At 47.3% G+C, this 18,318-nt stretch overlaps 1 protein-coding gene across 8 annotated transcripts in view; it reads left to right on the top strand.

The window, feature by feature from the left end:
• The window catches only part of ACSL6 (acyl-CoA synthetase long chain family member 6), a 57,895-nt gene that overhangs the window by 31,556 nt on the left and 8,021 nt on the right, over positions 1 to 18,318 (top strand). For 7 of the 8 annotated variants that reach the window (XM_025860986.2, XM_073878633.1, XM_025860987.2 and 4 more), the window contains 11 exons: positions 788 to 861; positions 2,387 to 2,464; positions 4,104 to 4,238; positions 4,653 to 4,787; positions 5,829 to 5,924; positions 6,932 to 7,004; positions 9,026 to 9,114; positions 10,198 to 10,314; positions 13,317 to 13,460; positions 14,478 to 14,579; positions 15,477 to 15,548. In XM_025860986.2, coding sequence (XP_025716771.1) covers positions 788 to 861; positions 2,387 to 2,464; positions 4,104 to 4,238; positions 4,653 to 4,787; positions 5,829 to 5,924; positions 6,932 to 7,004; positions 9,026 to 9,114; positions 10,198 to 10,314; positions 13,317 to 13,460; positions 14,478 to 14,579; positions 15,477 to 15,548 — 1,115 coding nt within the window. Of the gene's footprint in view, positions 1 to 787; positions 862 to 2,386; positions 2,465 to 2,521; positions 2,600 to 4,103; positions 4,239 to 4,652; positions 4,788 to 5,828; positions 5,925 to 6,931; positions 7,005 to 9,025; positions 9,115 to 10,197; positions 10,315 to 13,316; positions 13,461 to 14,477; positions 14,580 to 15,476; positions 15,549 to 18,318 lie in introns of all 8 variants that reach the window. The other variant, XM_073878629.1, reaches the window with a different exon arrangement.

Below are 18,318 nucleotides of genomic sequence, written 5' to 3'. Positions count from 1 at the left end.
CTCCTCCTCCTCCTCCTCCTTCTGAAAGCCCTGTGAGGTGGGCATTGTCCCTGTTTTACAGGTAAGCAAACAGGAGAAATGGCTTCCCTGTGTTCTGCTGGCAGTGACGGGCAAGGCCAGGAGTCGAGAGGCCAGTTAGATGTGTGTCCTCTCCACCCTGACACGAAATGGTGGCCAGCTGGTCTCCCTCCCCAGGCTACTGGGCCCTGGGCCCCCACCTAGCCTCTGTCTTCTGAGTCATTCTAGCAGACCTGGGTTTCACTACAAGCAATCCTGAAAGGTCTTATCCAAACAAAGTGAGAATATCCTTCGCGCGTCCTAGCTCTGCAGGCGAGCAGGCAGGAGGGGCTGCCCCCGCGCCCTGCTCCTCTAGCCTGGCTTGAGCCTGGGGCCTTTCCAGGTGCTGCATGCAGCAAGGAAGTCCTCTGCCAGCACAAATGGTTGCTGGATTCTGGAGACGAGACCTGCTCAGCCCAGAGAGCAGCACAGGGTACTGGGTGCGTGTGAGGAGCCTGGGGGCTGAGATCCCGTGCTCCCTGGGGAGGCAGGAGAGGGGAGGACACAGGCCACAAGTAGCCAGCCTGTCAGGCCTTGAGGCACCCTGCCTGTGGGACTGTGTCGCCTGCCTTCCCATCCCAAGCTGCTGGGAGCCTCAGGGTGAAAGTCTCCGACACAGCATTCATCTGCCTCGGACTCAGAAGTGTCCGGGACTGTCAACTTGGGCACTCTCCTCAAGCAGTGACCCTTGAGCTTCCAACTGATTTGCCTTTTTGCTTTCTCTTTTCAGGGAGCCCAAAAGGTGCGATGCTCACCCATGGGAACGTGGTGGCTGATTTCTCAGGCTTTCTGAAAGTGACAGAGGTGAATAAAGTAGACTCACTAAACAGGTGTCTCTTGAGGACACCCTGGAGCCTCAGAGGTTTTTTGTTTGTTTTCTATTTTTTCCCCCTGATGTAATCCGAGCTGCCTTTCCCAGGCAGGAGTTTCTTTTGACATTAGAGCAATCCAACTTTTACAGACACTTTAGCCCACAAGCCCTGAAATGATCCATACCTGATAGATAGCCAGTTTGATTTCTAAGAGTGCTAAGATCCCAGGAAGAGAAACATGTAAACCTGCTTTTCATTTTTAACTGCAAAAATTGAGATATTTGTGGTTTTGTGTCTACCTTTATTTAGAAAGTAATCCTTAATAACTGGTTTATCACATAGGTCAGGGTTTAATTCAGTCATTTTGTGTTTAAGGACTACTAGAGTCTGAGAAACAGTGGCAACGGCTAACTTGTAAGACTGTACTTAAAAGGTAAATCTAAAGTAAAAAAAAAAAAAGTTTGATATCTTGGTCTGACAAAAGCATGTTAGCATTTTATAACTGACTAAGAAAGAAGGACGTTTTTCCACAAGTGGTAAGTATCTCTATGTCCTGCAAGTTTCCTTAAGGAGAAAGGAATGTTCCTTTTCACATAAGTTAGGCTTTTTCTCCACTGTGGAGAAAAATCACTCTTCTACATTCATGCCAGATGGCATTATGGAGCATATGCCCCCCAAACACTGATAGATTTTTTTGGTAGAAGACGGTGAGAGGCTGTTGGTGGCTGAACTCACGTCGGGAGCCATAAGCCAGGTTCCCAGGGCTTGTCCAGACTCGTTCAAAAGCCAGCCCTGGAGAATGAAGGCCCTGTGAAAGGGTGGGGGGCAGGGGAGTCAGCAAAGGAGAGCTCCCGAGGGCCCGGCCTGCCCCTGAGCGCAGGCCTTGTGCAGGGCACCCCCTCCAATCCTTGAGGTCAGGCCCCTGTGTGTGTCCTGGGCTGGGGGGCACAGCAGGGCTCCTCTCAGCCTCCCCTACGGGTCTTGTCCCCAGGCCGTGGCTTGCGAGGCCTGGTTCAACCATCTGTTTGCCTGGGGCTTCTACTCCAGCCCCAGTTGCTGCAGACCTAGGGTTCCCCAGGTCCCTATTCCGGAAGAAGGACTAGAAAGTGCCGACAAGCCTAGCCCCTTGGACTCCCTGCCCAGGTGGCCCAGGGAGATGGCGAAGGGGGCCTGGCCCCGGAGGAGACTTCCCTGCGGAGCTCGACTCTGCTGGTTTATGTGTGCTTCACTGGGCTTTTTGCTTCTGCAGATAACCTAGACCCACTGGCTGCGCCCTAACACTCGGCTTCCTGCGCTGCCCTGTCTCTCTCTCCCTCTGTCCTTCCTGCGCCTTTCATCTTCCTCTCTCTCTCTCACACTGTTTCTCTCTCTCTGTTCCCCCCCCCCCCCCCCCCCTTTCCCTTCCCCCTCCCTGTTCGCCCCTCCAGGACCATTTTCTCTGTATTGTTTTATGACTCTCTCGTCGTCTTCCTGTCAGTGTTTCTTTCCTTTCTGTCTCCCATGCCCGTCACCTGCAGAAAGTGATCTTTCCGAGACAGGACGATGTGCTCATCTCCTTCCTACCTCTGGCTCACATGTTTGAGAGAGTAATCCAGGTAAGACGCCCACCTGACTGACCGGGCCTTGCCTGGGCTCCTTCTGTTTTCTTACAGAGTCAGTGGGCTCCCACTTGTGCGGATGTGCACATTTCCTATTTGCCTTTAGCACACATGTTTGAGCGAATGGTGCAGGTAAGGCCCTGGCTCCAGGGAGGCACAGTCTGTGCCCAGAACCCAGAACCCTAGCAGAGTGTCACTTTGTCACTGGTGCCATGAGGTAGAACTAAACTGCCCTGTCCTCGGAAGGTACCGCAGGGGTCAGGGGACCTTGGCTGCCCGACCTGTCCCTTCTGTGAAGATTCCAGGGATGACCCCAGGCCTGCCTTGTCTTACCAGTGGAGATACGTTAGCCGAGAGTGGCCCCAGCTGGCGGCCCGTGCTCAGAGAGGCTCACAGCTTTGCAGACGTGTGTTACGTTCACGCTCTGTGCACTATGGCTCCGCTTATGGCCACGACACTTATATACCATAACTTCCAGAACTCATGAACTCCCGGAAAGGAAAACAAGACAGTAAAGTTGAGGAATCAAACTGCCATGACCCCTCGCTCCGGAGATAGGATTGGCATTATGATCAGCCCTGAGACTGGCCTTGTGGGGTGCAAAGGGAGCGGGGGAGTCCACATTAGGCTGTGGGAACAAAGAATTTTCCAGGCACGTGTCACTCAGGGAACCAGCTTGTGAATAAGCTGTGTCTTTTTTTTTTTAATTTAATTTACTTATTTGAGAGAGAGAGCGAGAGAGCACAAGCAGGGGGAGCAGCAGAGAGAGAGGGAGAAGCAGGCTGCCCTCTGAGCAAGGAGTTCCATGTGGGGCTCGATCCCAGAACCCTGGGATCATGACCTGAGCCGAAGGCAGATGCTTAACCAACAGAGCCACGCAGGCTCCCCTACGTTATGTCTTCTAAGCCTCTCCCATCTTGCTTGGGGGAGAGCTGGTATATTAGGTCATGCTCTCCAGCTTTTCAGACCTGGATTAGAATGCCATAGTTCATTACTATGAACTAGTTTTGTGACCCTTTACCTCTCTAAGTTTTGCATTCCTTGCCTATAAAATGGAGCTATAAATGCTGCCTCACTTGTAGGGTTGCTATGAGCATTAAAGAAAGGAGCATGTATTAGGCCCCAAGCATATTCCTAAACCCACTAAGAACCAGCCAGCCCCCCGCCACTTGGCCCCCTGCCGAACAACACCCATAGCCAACATTAACAATGTGTCACAGTATTCATAGGCACTGCACACCCTTCCAGAGTTGCTGAGATGTCCCTGGGGGAAATCCACAGACCTGGAACAGACCTGTTGGTAGGGTTTAGTACAGCTCAGAGACCTAGGTCCCCAGGGAGGTCCTTGCCCAGGGCTTGGGAGTTGAGCAGGAGGGAGCAGGCACCAGTGAGCCTGGCTGCTCTGGGATCTCCCGGCGGCCCAGGATTCCCCTCCATCTCCTGCTGCTTCACCCCGTGCCTAAGTGGGACTTAGTGGGGGGGGGGGGCAGCTCAGATGGTATTCTTGAGTGTCTCACGGCAGCAGCCAGCGCTGGGTTAGGGGGTCATGGGCGCCCTCCATGTAGGGCAGAGCTTTGGACCGTAGCCTGGAGTGACCACCCTGAGGGACTCCTCCCTTCCTGTCCTCTCCCTCCAGTCCGTTGTCTACTGCCATGGGGGACGTGTCGGCTTCTTCCAGGGAGACATCCGTCTCCTCTCAGATGACATGAAGGCTCTGCACCCCACCATCTTCCCTGTGGTCCCTCGATTGCTGAACCGGATGTATGACAAGGTGAGCCCCATAGGGAGTCTCTGACCAGGCTGAGGCGCTGTGCATCTGCTGTCCAGACAAGGTCTGGAACCCCAGGCAGGCTTACCACGCCTCCTCCCTCAGGTCCTGGAAGTTGCGTCCTCTCTTGTATTCCTTCACCCTCACCTTCCTTCTCCTGTTTTCCTCCAATTCTCTAAAACCCTATTTAAGGAGATTTTCTCTTCAGGAATTTCTATCCCTACAACGTGACCAGACGCTGGTTAACTTTTAGCTGGGTATCACACATCCACTGGTCTCCTGCAGAGGCAAAAATGGAGTGTGGCTTCTCTGTGGGTCAGGCTGTGGGAACAAAGGTCTTCTTCCTGGGGGTGGGGGGCATCTGTTAGAGGTAGTACACACAGGCCCAACAGCGGTCTTCCAACTTCTGTTCCTCAGATCTTCAGCCAGGCAGACACACCATTAAAGCGCTGGCTCCTGGAGTTTGCAGCAAAGCGTAAACAGGCTGAGGTCCGGAGTGGAATCATCAGGAATGATAGTATCTGGGATGAACTCTTTTTTAATAAGATTCAGGTAAGAAAATGAACAAGTGGCACCCAAGTGGCCTTATAGAAGAATTTGAGAAGCTCATTCCAGGGGCCTGTAATCTTACAAAATAACTCATTTGCTCATTAAATCAAAGCTTAAGCTACCATAGAATAATTAAAGAACTCATTTTTATTATCTGGATGTGTGTGATATTTGCCAAAAGGCAACCAGCAAGAAGGACTCCTGGAAAGTAGGTCCCTTGGTCTCCACAGACATGGGGGCAACTTTGCCCTTGGGTGGTCAGGTCCATCAGGAGCTCCTGTGGCCTAAAGTTTCTCTTGCTCCTCCCTGTAGGCTTGGCCATGCTGGCTTTCCAGCAGCACTAGGTTCTAGCCACGAGGCCAAGAATCTTCCTTTCCCTTCTTATTTCCTATCCGTTCAACCTCTCCCAGACTGGGCCGATCATGAATTTCTCACTTGTGTATCCCCACGTAAGTTTTCAGGCTCTGCATTACCCAGGGAATGTGTGTAGCTAATTAGTGGCATTACTCGTTTTTTTTCTTACTACTCTATTTTTAGCTAAGACAATTAATATTTAAACTCTCTTGGCTCAACTTACAGAAACAAAGTGCTTAAAGAATCCGTTGTCCTCTGCTATGCATAGTAAATAGAGCAGAGCATGGTATTGATTTATAAATGAGAAAAGGCTATGCCATTATGAAGGAAGTGGGAAGAAATTGTCCTAAGTAATTGTTTTGGCTGCTTGTAAATGATGGGAGAGTGAGGGAAAAGCTGTGTATTTGAAGGAAGGGAGAGCCAAAATTATAGAATAGCACAGATTAATGGCATTTACCTCAAAGACACAGAAGGTCTTTTGGCCATATTGTGGGTCGAGTTGCAAAGCTGATTGGGTTGATTTCGTTTGAAAGGAGAAGGGGCTTCTTCAGCCTCAGGCCTTCTCTTTCATCCCTTCCCTAGGGCCTGGTGGGGTCCAACTGTTGAATGCCGACCTTGGATGAGGCCCACATGGGCTAGATGCCATCTCCAGCAGCACAAACTTCGGCAGTTTCCTTTCTCTTCCCACAGGCCAGTCTTGGTGGGTGTGTGCGGATGATTGTCACTGGAGCGGCCCCCGCATCACCGACAGTGCTGGGATTCCTCCGGGCGGCTCTGGGGTGCCAGGTATAGCCTTTCCACGACTTTCCCTAGGGGCAGTGGAACATGTGCTCAGGGCAGAGCAGGAAACCCACTACACCCTCTCCTGAAGAGAGAAAGATCCTGGGGGCAGGATTTTAGTGGGACAAAAGCTCCCTCCTCTGAGGATGAAAAAGGCTCAGAGTCAGTGAAAGCCAAGATGATCTTGTGACATTCTGTAAAGTCCAGGCGTACCCACTCTGGGAAGAGGGGTCAGTTAAACTCTATATGGGTCACCGTTGTGCTAGAGAACCCATGCCACACCTGTGCCAGCATCTCTGCATTCTCCATCCTGCAAAATATCTCCCCACCTGGAAAAGGAGCACTAGAGAGGGGGATGAAAGCCCATTGGTGTTTTGTTATTTGATTCAATAGGTTTTGTCATCTCCTAAAATATTCATTCCTTCATTTATCTATTCAACTAATATTTATTAAGTTCCTATATACGCAGGACTGTGACTTGTGTGTTTTATGTAAAGTAGGCGCATCTGTTTCATAAAAGTACATGCTTAAGTTTTTATACTTTAGAAGCCAGTGCTCCCTTCACTGTCTTCCTATTCTGTACCAACATGGCGTGGCCACTCTTAAAGGCAGGTTGTCTCACATGCTGTATTCCTGCAAACACTTGGGGCTCTGGAGGGGAATATCTTACAGAGTAAAAGTAAAACGTACGGTAGGTTTTAAAATATTTGTCTCTCATACCTATCATCCAAATGAAAAATAAAGTCAGTAGTTGAAAATAGGTCAGAAATCTTTACCCTAAACCACATAACTTTATCTCCTAAGTGTCGGCAGTAAAAATAGCACTTCTTCCAAGCCAAGGAGCCACACCTGCTGTGTGTGTTCAGTTTCACCTGGAGTAACCTACCTCCCTTCTCACTGTCCCCAGCATGGAACAACCAGATGTACAGTGGGAGGTTAGCTGGTTGAAAAAGGCAGCCAGTCATCTGTAGGAACACGTGTACTTACAGCATGGTTTTGTTTTTCATTTGAAGGTTTATGAAGGTTACGGCCAAACTGAGTGTACGGCTGGATGTACCTTCACCACGCCCGGGGACTGGACCTCAGGTAGGATGGGCTGGAGATGTGGGAATGATTCATGGGGCACTGCTGATCTAAAACTTCTTTATGGAAAGCAAATTTACAGGGGCACTTAGGGAAAAAGTAACAGAAAAATAAGAAAAACACTGATGGTGGTTATGTCTGGGTTGTGGCACAATGGATATTGTTCTCTTTGCTATATATTTTTGTGATTTCCAAATATATTTTGTATTTTCCCATTTATTTTATAGTAACTGAAAGTCATATATTAAAGAAAGAAGAAGAAGCCATAGATCACAGAATATAGATATAGTTCCAAGGGGAAAAATGCTTTTAATACCAGTAAATGTCAGTATGTTGGATTTTGTAGTTTAGAACCTATTTTAGAATGAGGGAAGCAGGCTGTGAATTGGATATGATTTAGAAAAGAAGGGCAAGTTCATAGTGACCAGAGCACTATTTCTTAAACCATTTCTGAGACCCTTTGGGACCTGGGGTCTCCTATGATGTTAATGTCTAGAAGGCAACAGCATCATCAGGAAGGAGCAGCTCCCTTCCACGCCTTCATTCTGAAGAGACTCATCTTTCAAGGCAAGGAGGAAGCAGTAGGTAGTCCATGTGTTTCCTATCACCAGATTTAGACCAGACACTAGAAGAATCTAAAAAACACTGAGCAAAAGAATCCTTCAGTATACCAACTTCCTCTGTGAACCTGGGGCCACTCTTCAAGCTCAAGTTTACTCAACTACACACTAGAAAATTCTGGGTGATGCACATGGAAAAGAAGTATGCACAGCAATGCAACGCTATTTTCAGAACACCTTGAGACAGTCAGCAGAAACATGATAGGTGGATTCCATATTGGAATCATATTTGACCATGTCAAGGACAGAAGCATTTTTGTCTGAGTTTTATCTCTTCAGACTCTAGCTGAATAAAGCCTATCCTGTGTATAGATTCATTGCTCTCTCTATCCCTGGAAAATTTACTACAAGGACTGTCTTCCAGAGTCCTGGATCAATAACATTTTTCTTATCGCTGCCATCATATTTACTCATCACTCACACAGATCCCCTTCTTTCTGGACATTCTCTTCCCTCTTAATGTCATCCTCTACATTTTCCTATGTAAGATTTTTGAGATTTTGCCTTTTTAAGTCATCCTTACCACAAAAACTTGCCAAGGCTGTTGAGTCTGAGAGGATAGATATCTTTGTCCAATGTTGTAAAAGTTGGCAGCCTCTTATTTAAAAGAGAAATGGGAGTGTGTCACAACCCCATTTTTCATCTACGGGGCTCACTTTTCTTTCAGGACCTTGGCCAGCACCTGCTCAAAAACCCTCCACTTTGCCAGTGAATTATGCTAACAACCATAATTACTAGAAAAATGACTTAGATGTAATTGTGCAGTTGGGGTATATATGAGCAAGACCATTTGAAGTCTTATTTTTCAGGGACGAGTTATCTCATCCTTGTCTTCTATTCCTTTGTTACTCTAAGTGTCTAGTAGGTTGGACTAGAAGCATCAGCATCCCCTGGGTGTCTGTAAGACATGGAGACTCTCAGGGCTCATCAGAATCTAAATTTTTAAAAGATTTCTAGATGGTTACTATGCACATTAGCCAACAGTCTGGTGACTGATGGAAAAGTAATGACGATGGTATCTTATGATCCAAAATCAAGGGTCTGACAATGGGGGGAAATGTTTAACATAGGCCCTATTGGAAAAATCCTGATGGTATGGTTGGTGTGGGTAGGAACCCCACCTACAGACCCTGTGCTGGTTGGTACTGGGCCAGGTGTGTCTCTTTAGCTTTTGTAAGAATCAGATGTAAAACAAAGGCCCAGCAGAGGTTGGCCTGTCTTTTCCCCAGAACTTTTTTTAATCATTAGTGCTTGCCTGTGACAAATGCCCATCTAAAGATATATTGCTCTCCTTCCATAATCCCCCACTTTGACACCGGAGGGATTTTTTACATGGCCCAGAGCATCTTCAGTGCTGAAACTGATCTAGACACTGATAAATGCCATATTGCTTTGATGTTCTAGGGCATGTAGGGGCACCTCTGCCCTGCAATCATATCAAGCTCATCGATGTCGAGGAACTGAACTATTGGACCTCCAAAGGAGAGGGAGAGGTAAATTTAGAACCTTAGCTATTTATGTCTCTGGATGCCACATGGAGTGAGTAAAAGAAATAAAAAATGAAATTGTTTTCCTTTCACCCTCCCTGTAAAGTCACTTTAAATTACCGATTAATTTGACTCCATTGAATTCAACATTTCTTCTCCTGCTTATGAAGCAACCAGCCCCCGAGGTTGGGACTGGGCTGGTCTATTCCTTTGTTACTCTAAGTGTGTAGTATGTGGACTAGAAGCATCAGCATCCCCTGGGTGTCTCTAAGACATGGAGACTCTCAGGGCTCATCAGAATCTAAATTTTGAAAAGATTCCTAGATGGCTACTATGCACATTAGCCAACAGTCTGGTGACTGATGAAAAGATTTAAAATTTGAAGATTTGAATTTCAAGATTTTAAATTCCCAAACTTTTGTGGCACCTGGGTGGCTCAGTCAGTTAAGCATCCAGGTCATGATCTCAGGGTCGTGGGAATGAGCCCCGAGTCAGGCTCTGCACTCAGTGGGGAGTCTGCTAGAGAATTTCTCCCTCCCTCTCTGTCTCCCCCTCCCCCTGCTCATGCTCTCTTTCTAAATCTTAAAAAAAAAAAAGAAATTCCTAAACTTAAAAAAAAAATCCATTTTTTTCTCTGAAGTGGCCTGCTACTATGTATGTGTCCCAGCAGAAGCAGGACACTTGCAACTAGGCCAGAAGAGGGGGATAGAGCTGGCTTGTACTTGTTCACTCCGTGGGAGTAGATGGGCAAACTGCTCTGTCATGACGCAGGGGACTCAAGCATCTCTGGTGGAATCAGCCAGCCATCAATACCTGAGGAGACCCCATCCAGTGTCACAAAGCAGGAGACTTGGGGGTGGGGGGCCAGGACAGGGAGGAAACATGGCCAGGACAGAAGATGCTGTTTGAGAGAAGCAGGAACTGTTCAGTCCGCTGGTGGCCGTTCCTGTGCTCAGTCTCCATCCCTGCTGTTTCCACAGCGTATTTCTGGAGGGATAGGATGCCTTCTCCTACACATGCCCCGTGACAGCCCCGCATCGGGATTTCTCATGCTGTGGGCTGACAGAAACCCGGTGTTTGTCCCTACAGATATGCGTGAGAGGACCAAATGTGTTCAAAGGTTACTTGAAAGATCCAAACAGGACAAAGGAAGCCCTGGACAGTGACGGCTGGCTTCACACTGGGGACATTGGGAAGTGGCTGCCGGTGCGTATGTTTGCAGCCGCGGCTCCTCCACACATTCTCGTGGTGGGAGGGTGTATAATCCGACTCATTTCTGAGGCAAAATTCTTCTCCGCATCTTCCCTGATAATTAGCCATTCAGGAACAACTGCAAGGCGGGTGGGGATAGGGAGTTTCTTCCTTACCTTGCCCCCAGAGCTTTCTTGTCCATCCTCCTGATAAAGGTGATAGAGATCTTTATGGGAGGGCAGAGCTGGAGTTTGAGACCTCTCCCTACCTTACCCTTTTCCCAACAGAGATCTACTGGTGTTGTGGGGTCCGATGGGTGGAGTCCAAGGAGCAGGAAGCTCACAGCTCTGGGAGGTCTGAGAAAGGCAGGGCCTAGGGACCCACAGACCGTGGCCCCTTGCTGAGAGGTGGCACTGAGCAGTGGGAGAAGCTTGTAGCCAGGTGGGAGGGTGTCTGAGTTCCTTGGCTCTGCTAGCAGTTGCTGAGACTTTGCCCAAAGCCTCATCCATCTCTGGGGCTGCTGGTTGACTTTCTTGTGGAATAAGAGAGTAAGGCTACATGATATTCTTAGGCTATGGCCCCCAACTTTTAACCAGACCCAGTTATTGTGCCTTACTCTGTCATTTGTAAAATGGGGATAGTAACACTGATTACCTCTACGGTGGTTTTGAAGAATAAACAAGTTATACCTGTAAAGCAGTTGGCACAAGGCCAGGCACGCAGCATATGCTTAGATAAAAACTATGACCAGAAAACGGCTCTGTTGCTGGAACCGGGAGCCCCTTGCCTGATGCAGCCCACCCCAGGAACCTCCCCTGCGTCTTTGTGAAGTTGCTAAGGTTTGGGGCGGATGTTCTGAAATGTAGAGTCTTGTTGGGCATGTGAATGATGCTGAGCCTTCCGGTGGTCCTGTGGGCTGGTGCGCTGATTTGCCCCCGCTTGAGTCTGTGTCATTCCTGGAGAAGCCCTCATTCCCGTAGCAGACACAGATGCATCCCTGGTGTGTGCCCTGGGCCAGGGACTCTGCTCAGGGAAGAGATGTCAATGTGATGTGCAATGTGATGGGTGTAAGTGGAAGGCCACACTTGCCTGGGGAGAGGCAGAGGGTGACAGCAGCCCACTGGAGTCTTAGGTTGTGAGTCATGTTCGGAGGGGAGAGGAGAGGGCGGGGAGGATTATTAGGGCAGGAGTAAGAGCACATGCTAAGTAGAGAGACAGAGAGGTGTGAGGTCATTGGTTCTCCCTGAAGCCCCCCCAGGTGTGGAGGAGAGAGGCTGGGGGAGCAGCAGGGCCTGCAGGCCGGCAGAGGGCAGATTGTCCCCTCAGCTAAGGAAGCCTTGGCTCAGAGCCCCTCACTGGCATGGGCCCCTTCCAAGCCTCTGCACTTCATTTTATATTATTTTTCTTAAAGAGGGAGGGCCTCAAAATTGGAAAAACTTGAAGTTCCATAGAACCTTGGATCTGGTACTGATTCCCTCTAAGTTGGATGCAACCACCCAGCTTGCAGGGGGTTGGGAGAAGCAAGTAAACTAATTCATGTGGAGACCTAGTGCTGTGCATACACTAAGAGCCCAAGACAGCTGGTAGGTGGTCTGGGGGTGTCCATTTTTTTTTTTTAATTACTAATGTTTTGAAAGAGTATTGGGTTGATTAAGGAAAGGTACAAACTTCTGATCCAGAAAGACCTAATTGAAATCCTGGTCCCCCTGCCTTCTAGCTGTGTGGCTTTGGAGGAAGTAACCAAATTCTCTAACCCTCATTTTCATCATCTGTGAAATGGAAGTGACAATGCCCCGCTCAGGGGGTGCCATGAGGGTCAAAGAAGCCAGTGTAGGGAAAGCGCCTGAGGTCCAGCCTGGGTTTTGAACAAAACAGGGCCTGTTCATTTTTCTTTTCCAGAGACTCTGCTCCCCCTTTGGCCAATCAAACAGATGGAGGAGGGACAGAGTGTATGCAGAAGTCTGGTCAGGAAGTGGTTTTGATGGGTGAAGGAGGTGGGTGTGGGAAGGATTTGTGATTGAGGACAATGAGCCTGACGGCCAGAAGTTCCAGGAGAGGCAAACAGCAAGGCCATCTCCAAGTTTGGGGCTTGCGGGCTGGAACAGGCACGAGGAAGACAGTGATCGGCTTCCTGAGTGGCCTGTTGCATCCTGCAGGGTGAACGGCCTGGTTTCTAAAGCGTCCTGAGTGTTAGGTCCTGGGTCTGGAATTCAGTGAAGAGGTTTGGCTGGACGCTTAGGCAGACGTGGGAGTGGCCAATGAAGAAATAAAGGGAGCTGATTTCAAGGAACACTATCAGTGGAGGTGAAGAAAATACAACATTCAAGGGTTGAGCCAAAGGAAAGAGATACACCAATTCCCCTAAGACACTCAAAAAGGTCAAAGGGAGTCAGGGAGGTCTGTGGGGGTTCTAGAGGCCAGGAGCACAAACACTCACTGCCCAAGAGGTAGCCTGCCTGCTGCAGAGGTCCTGCAGAGGTGAGGACTCCTGATCTCATCTGGGAGAAGTCACGGGGGGCCTCGGCCAAGCTCTGCTGTTTGCTGGGGGATGGAGAGGCCACTCTTTGGGAGTGGAGGCAAGAACTGGGCAGAGAGGCCTAAGCATTGTCCAAGGAAGTGAATTTGAGGATGGTGGTGAGAAAAGAGTCAAGCCTGGGTGAGAGGGGAAGGTAGGCGAGCCTTCTGAGGAGGAGGACACCTGTTGCTGGGCATGAGGGTGGCAGGTGTGGGAGTGGGGAGTGGCGGGGGGGCGAGGGCGGGGTAAGTGCTGAGAGGAAAGGACAGTGGGCACTCGGGGCCCAGCAGATCTCGAGAGCCATCAACCCGTGGTGCATGGCGGCCCTCTCTGACCACACAGGGGCTGTGGTAAGAGCAGAGCCCTCAGGCGGAGGAGCAGATCCAAGGGGGGTGGGGAGGGGGGGGGACAGGGGAGGGGGGGGAGGGGCTATGGCACTGATGAGTGAGGGGCTTAGGCTCAAGAATGCTATCTTTTCATGATGCTTTGTTCAACTCCACAGGCAGGGACTCTTAAAATTATTGATCGGAAGAAGCACATATTTAAACTTGCTCAGGGAGAGTATGTTGCCCCCGAGAAGATTGAGAACATCTATATCCGGAGTGAGCCTGTAGCACAAATCTATGTCCACGGGGACAGTTTAAAGGTGAGTCTCCTGTGCTTCAGCCCTCCCACGCATACTGGGCCTGCTGAAAAATCTAGGGTTATTGGGGAATAATTTCCCCAGTATTTGGTATTTGATCGTAGTGGTAAACATTAATTTCCAGTGAGACACCGGTGTTCTTCTGCATATGAAATCATGAGAGAAAATTCCTTTTAAAGGAGAAATCTTACTGGCTTACAGTTTGATAAATTGCAATTAGGTGAAAAAGTTGCTTGAAGTAGTGGTAATGAACATTCCTACTACTTTTAACTTATGCTACATCTACTTCCAAGAGGGATATAGGATTTATGCTCTTTAGATTTTGAAATATGCAAATGAACTCTACAGATAAATGGGTACAATATTGCAAATATTGGTACTGATTGTAACATAACTCAAAATATATATATATATAACTAATATATTGAGCTAATAATATATATATATGTATTGAGCTAATATATTCAGCTAATGTTAACACAGTTAAGATTAAATTATTGGAGAGGATTTATATTTATTCTGCTTTCAACATCATTTAGACTTGAAGTCGGAAAGATCACTGTGAATATATTCTGTGCTATCATTGCATTCATTAAGCAAATATTATTAAAGAAAATGCTTTAAAAACTTAAAACGGAGTTCTTCATGAATGGGGACCATGTTAATAAAACAATTTCAAAATGGTCTAGGAAACCTTGAGAAATATGTGTTTGGGTTCGTAGAATTGTTTGGCATCTTAAAGGTGTCCTCCATCGGCATGAGAATCAAACGGTACTGATTCTTAATCCCCTTAAGCTTATACTTTATTAATTTTTTTACAAAGTTAAGGAAATATATCAGAAAATAAACAGGTAAGAATGTGTGCTATATTGGTGGAAATGTTTCATAACATAAGCATATACTTATTTTTAGAAAAGGATGGAATCAGAATACCAGGAGATTATTTTTAAATGCTGGACCACAAATTACCACTTTAAAAGCTTTTGTCTTGACTGTGTTTTCCTTTGGTTGGGATTGCAGGCCTTTTTGGTGGGTGTTGTTGTGCCTGACCCTGAAGTCATGCCCTCTTGGGCCCAGAAGAGAGGAATTGAAGGGTCATATGAAGAGCTCTGTGCAAATAAGGTCTGTACCTTGGTTGCTGGACCTCCTGATGCTACTGAGTAATGGGAGGGCAGAAACACAGTAAAGCAGTGGAATTTGAACATGTAGGGACATTTCTAACTTTCTTTTATAAGTGGTAGAAATCCTAAACCAGAGGTTCATCTTTTTGTTATTGCTGTTGAAGGAATGCAGATTTCTTCTTAGAAAGTTTGATAAACTATTGAACTAATGATGGGAGACACCACAGAAAGCTCGTCCAGCCCTGCTGTCATGCAGCTTGCGGTCGAGTCCAGGGAGGGAGGTGGCTGACCCAAGGCCACACAGCTGACACAGCTGGTTAACAGCAGTGTCAGGTGTGAGTATAGGCCTTCTGACTCACTGGTCTTGCTCTTTCCAAATGTGAGGTGGCTTTGGTCCATACTGGACTTAGGCGGTCATGGAGTTAGTTGAGAAAAAAATAACACCTCCCTGCTTAGAGCTTTAGCCACTCAGGCATGTGTAGGGTCCTGTGGAAGAGCTTTCTGTGCTCTGGCTCACCATCACCTCGTCCAGGCACATGGTCCATTTTTCAGTAGCACCCATGGACCTGAGCACTCCCTCGGGGTCCTGGGCTCTTCTGGGGGTGACGGGGTCCCTGGGACTCACCGGGCTGACCAGAGAGCCACTTTAAAAAATGGAGTGGTCCCTTAGTCTGTTCGTGGTCACTCCTTTGTTCATGCCTGGCACTCGCTTGCCTCATGAGAGGTGGTGAATGTGTGCTGCCTGGGAGTGTCAGCCCCAGGCAGCGCGGTGGAGGTGAGGGTGGGGTGGGGGTTGGTCCAACCACCAGTTGTACTTTGCTCAAGACTCACTGTTTCCTCTACCTCCATTTTGAAATGTGTTTTTGCCTTGTCATTTTTCCTCTATGGTCCCATTTAGGAGCTGAAAAAAGCCATTTTGGAAGATATGGTGAGGTTAGGAAAACAGAGTGGACTCCATTCGTTTGAACAGGTAAATATTCCCTTCCCCATACTTGTTACAACCCTTCATGCAGTGCTGAAAATTACACTCACCCAAGGTGACCCTGACCTAGATTCTCCACCCCCCCCGCATGCTGCGGCCGTCGGACGGGCTGTGCACTAACAGACCCCTGCAGGCTTCCAAGCCGACTCTGCAGCAGCCTGCATTCTGCGCTAAATGGGTTGAATGTCGAGTGAGACCGTGTGTGTTGTCCTTGTGATCACAGACGTTTGTAAGTTTGAAGTACTACCCTAGCTGTTACTAGCAGAGCGTGTGTGCGCAGGGTTGGCCTGTCTCCAGGCTGCCTGCAGTACTCAAGACCACAGTCCTCTCTTATTTTTATTTTTATGGGGACTGTCTTCTTGGCTACAGCAGGCAAGCTGACTTGCTAGGACATCGGAAAGATTGTGCTCCTCGGGGTCAGTGATCTGTTAGCCCAGAGTGTCTACCACAAAGAGGAGGTTGGGGGGTGTGTTGGGAGGTGACCCAGCAAGCGTTCCTCTCCGACTCTGTCTTTGCAAGTTCTTACTCTGACTGAGTTCAGAAGCACCCTTGGTCCTATTTACCTACATCCTTTACGCCCTCTTCAGTCAAAAATTCAAAAAGAAAAATTCTTCAAGTGGAGACATAGAAACACTCCGATTTTTAAAAAATTTTCCAGCGTGTCTTTAACATAATCATTTTTAATAAAATTGTGTTTCTCCACTAGGGTTCCCAAATATAGTGTTAGCGTTATGGATCTGCAGGGTTTTTGAGAATTTTAAATTTTGTATGTTCATTTTGATGATAACCTGAAAACATTTTTAAACCAGTTTCAAATGTAAAACTCTTATAGCAAGTATTTGTGACTTAGAAACCACTTCCACAGAGTCAGACCTTAACTTCTTAAGTTTCAAACTGATGAAATCTGAACATAGTTTCAGAATTGTTTTCTTTTGAAATAGATCTTTCTATTAATCTAGTTTGAGAAACACTACTTTACCCTCATCTGTCAGCATCTACGGCAAAAAAAGGCTTGGATGAATAAAATTTTCATTTTAAAAAATTATAAAATCAGGGCGCCTGGGTGGCTCAGTCGTTAAGTGTCTGCCTTCGGCTCAGGTCATGGTCCCAGGGTCCTGGGATCGAGTCCCGCATCGGGCTCCTTGCTCGGCAGGAAGCCTGCTTCTCCCTCTCCCACTCCCCCTGCTTGTATTCTTGCTCTCGCTGTGTCTGTCAAATAAATAAATAAAATCTTTAAAAAAAAATTATAAAATCAGAGGCCTTCAGGCAAGTTATATTTATCTTTCTGAAAGAAAGGTCATTTCTGGCATCATTATTTAAATTTCTTTTAGGACTGACTTCATTGTCCTTCCATTAAGAGGAGCTGTGTGAGTGGATCATATGATGATGTAGAGCAGGGACCACAAATGGGTGGTCCAAGACCCATTTGTTCTGGGCCCGTGTGTTCCTCTGAATGGGGAGCTATAGGGGTTCTGGGTGCTTTGCTTAAGCAGATTAGGGCCTGCCACTACCTTGCGATTCCTGAGGCTGGCACTCCCCCTGCTGGGTTCGGGATGCATTGACCTGCCCCAGGACACAGAATCTTGGCATAGACGCTAAGCAAAAGGATTACGCTGAAAAGCGGACCTTTGGTAAAGTTTCAGGTGTTAACCATTGGCTCAAATTAGACCTTTACTGAGAGGAGAGGTAGTCTTATCTTCCCATACCCCTTAAGCAGTTTCTGCTCTAATAATCTGCCCTCACCTTGGTAACCTCAAATACGGGGAAGTCATGCGGGCATCCCAAAGGCCTGAGTTTTATTGCCAAGCGTGTCACCTCTTCATTTTCTCTGTTCTCATTTTCCTCTTTGTTGGTCTGTGCATCCTTCACCACAAGCAGTATGTGCCCTCAGCTGAGCACAGGAGAGCAAAAACCAGGCCTCATGCCTGAGGAAGGTGTGCTCCCAGTTGTGTTCCAAAGATCAATATGAATTATTTAAGTTAATCCACAGTCCATTGTCAGCTTGTCCTCATTTTCCTCAAAAATGAGTCATCAGTTAAGGCTTAACACTAATTATTTTGAAAACCACGCAAACACAAATAGATATCCAAGCCTAAGGCTTAAATCATTCACCAAAAGCTTTAAGAGTTCAGGCTCACTGGGCAGGGTTGATCTGAATTAACATTTGAACTAGATAAAAAAATTAGTGTGATTTAATTTCCAGAAACAATTTCCTAGAATGAGGCCAATCATTATTAATTTATGGAGATTTTTGGAAGATATATTTTAATGAATAGATAGGAAGCATTTAAAATAACTATCAATAATTAAAATGTGTAGGCACCTGGGAAGTTTTTGAGCATACTTAGCCATGATTTAACCATTTTCTTGGCATTTATGTGTCTTATTAGTTTGTATAGACAATACCAAGTGACCTTTGACACTTGATAGATTTTTAAAATTCTGGGCACCTGGGTGGCTCAGTTGGTTAAGCGACTGCCTTCGGCTCAGGTCATGATCCTGGAGTCCCGGGATGGAGTCCCGCGTCGGGCTCCCTGCTCAGCGGGGAGTCTGCTTCTCCCTCTGACTCTCCCCCCTCTCATGTGCTCTCTCTCTCTCTCTCATTCTCTCTCTCTCAAATAAATAAATAAAATCTTTAAAAAAAAGATTTTTAAAATTCTGATGTGAATCTCTCACTAAAATATGTTATTGTGTTTCCTGTCACGGAAATGAATACTTACCTAACCAATTTGCCTTTAAATCAGAAATGAAAAAAAAA

The sequence above is a fragment of the Callorhinus ursinus genome, unplaced genomic scaffold (genome assembly GCF_003265705.2).
Source record: "Callorhinus ursinus isolate GAN/ISIS: 27379988/994484 unplaced genomic scaffold, GSC_fseal_2.0 scaffold30, whole genome shotgun sequence".
Taxonomy (NCBI): domain Eukaryota; kingdom Metazoa; phylum Chordata; class Mammalia; order Carnivora; family Otariidae; genus Callorhinus; species Callorhinus ursinus.
The sequence above is the reverse complement of the archived record's forward strand: the minus strand, read 5'-3'. Positions and strand labels throughout refer to the sequence as shown.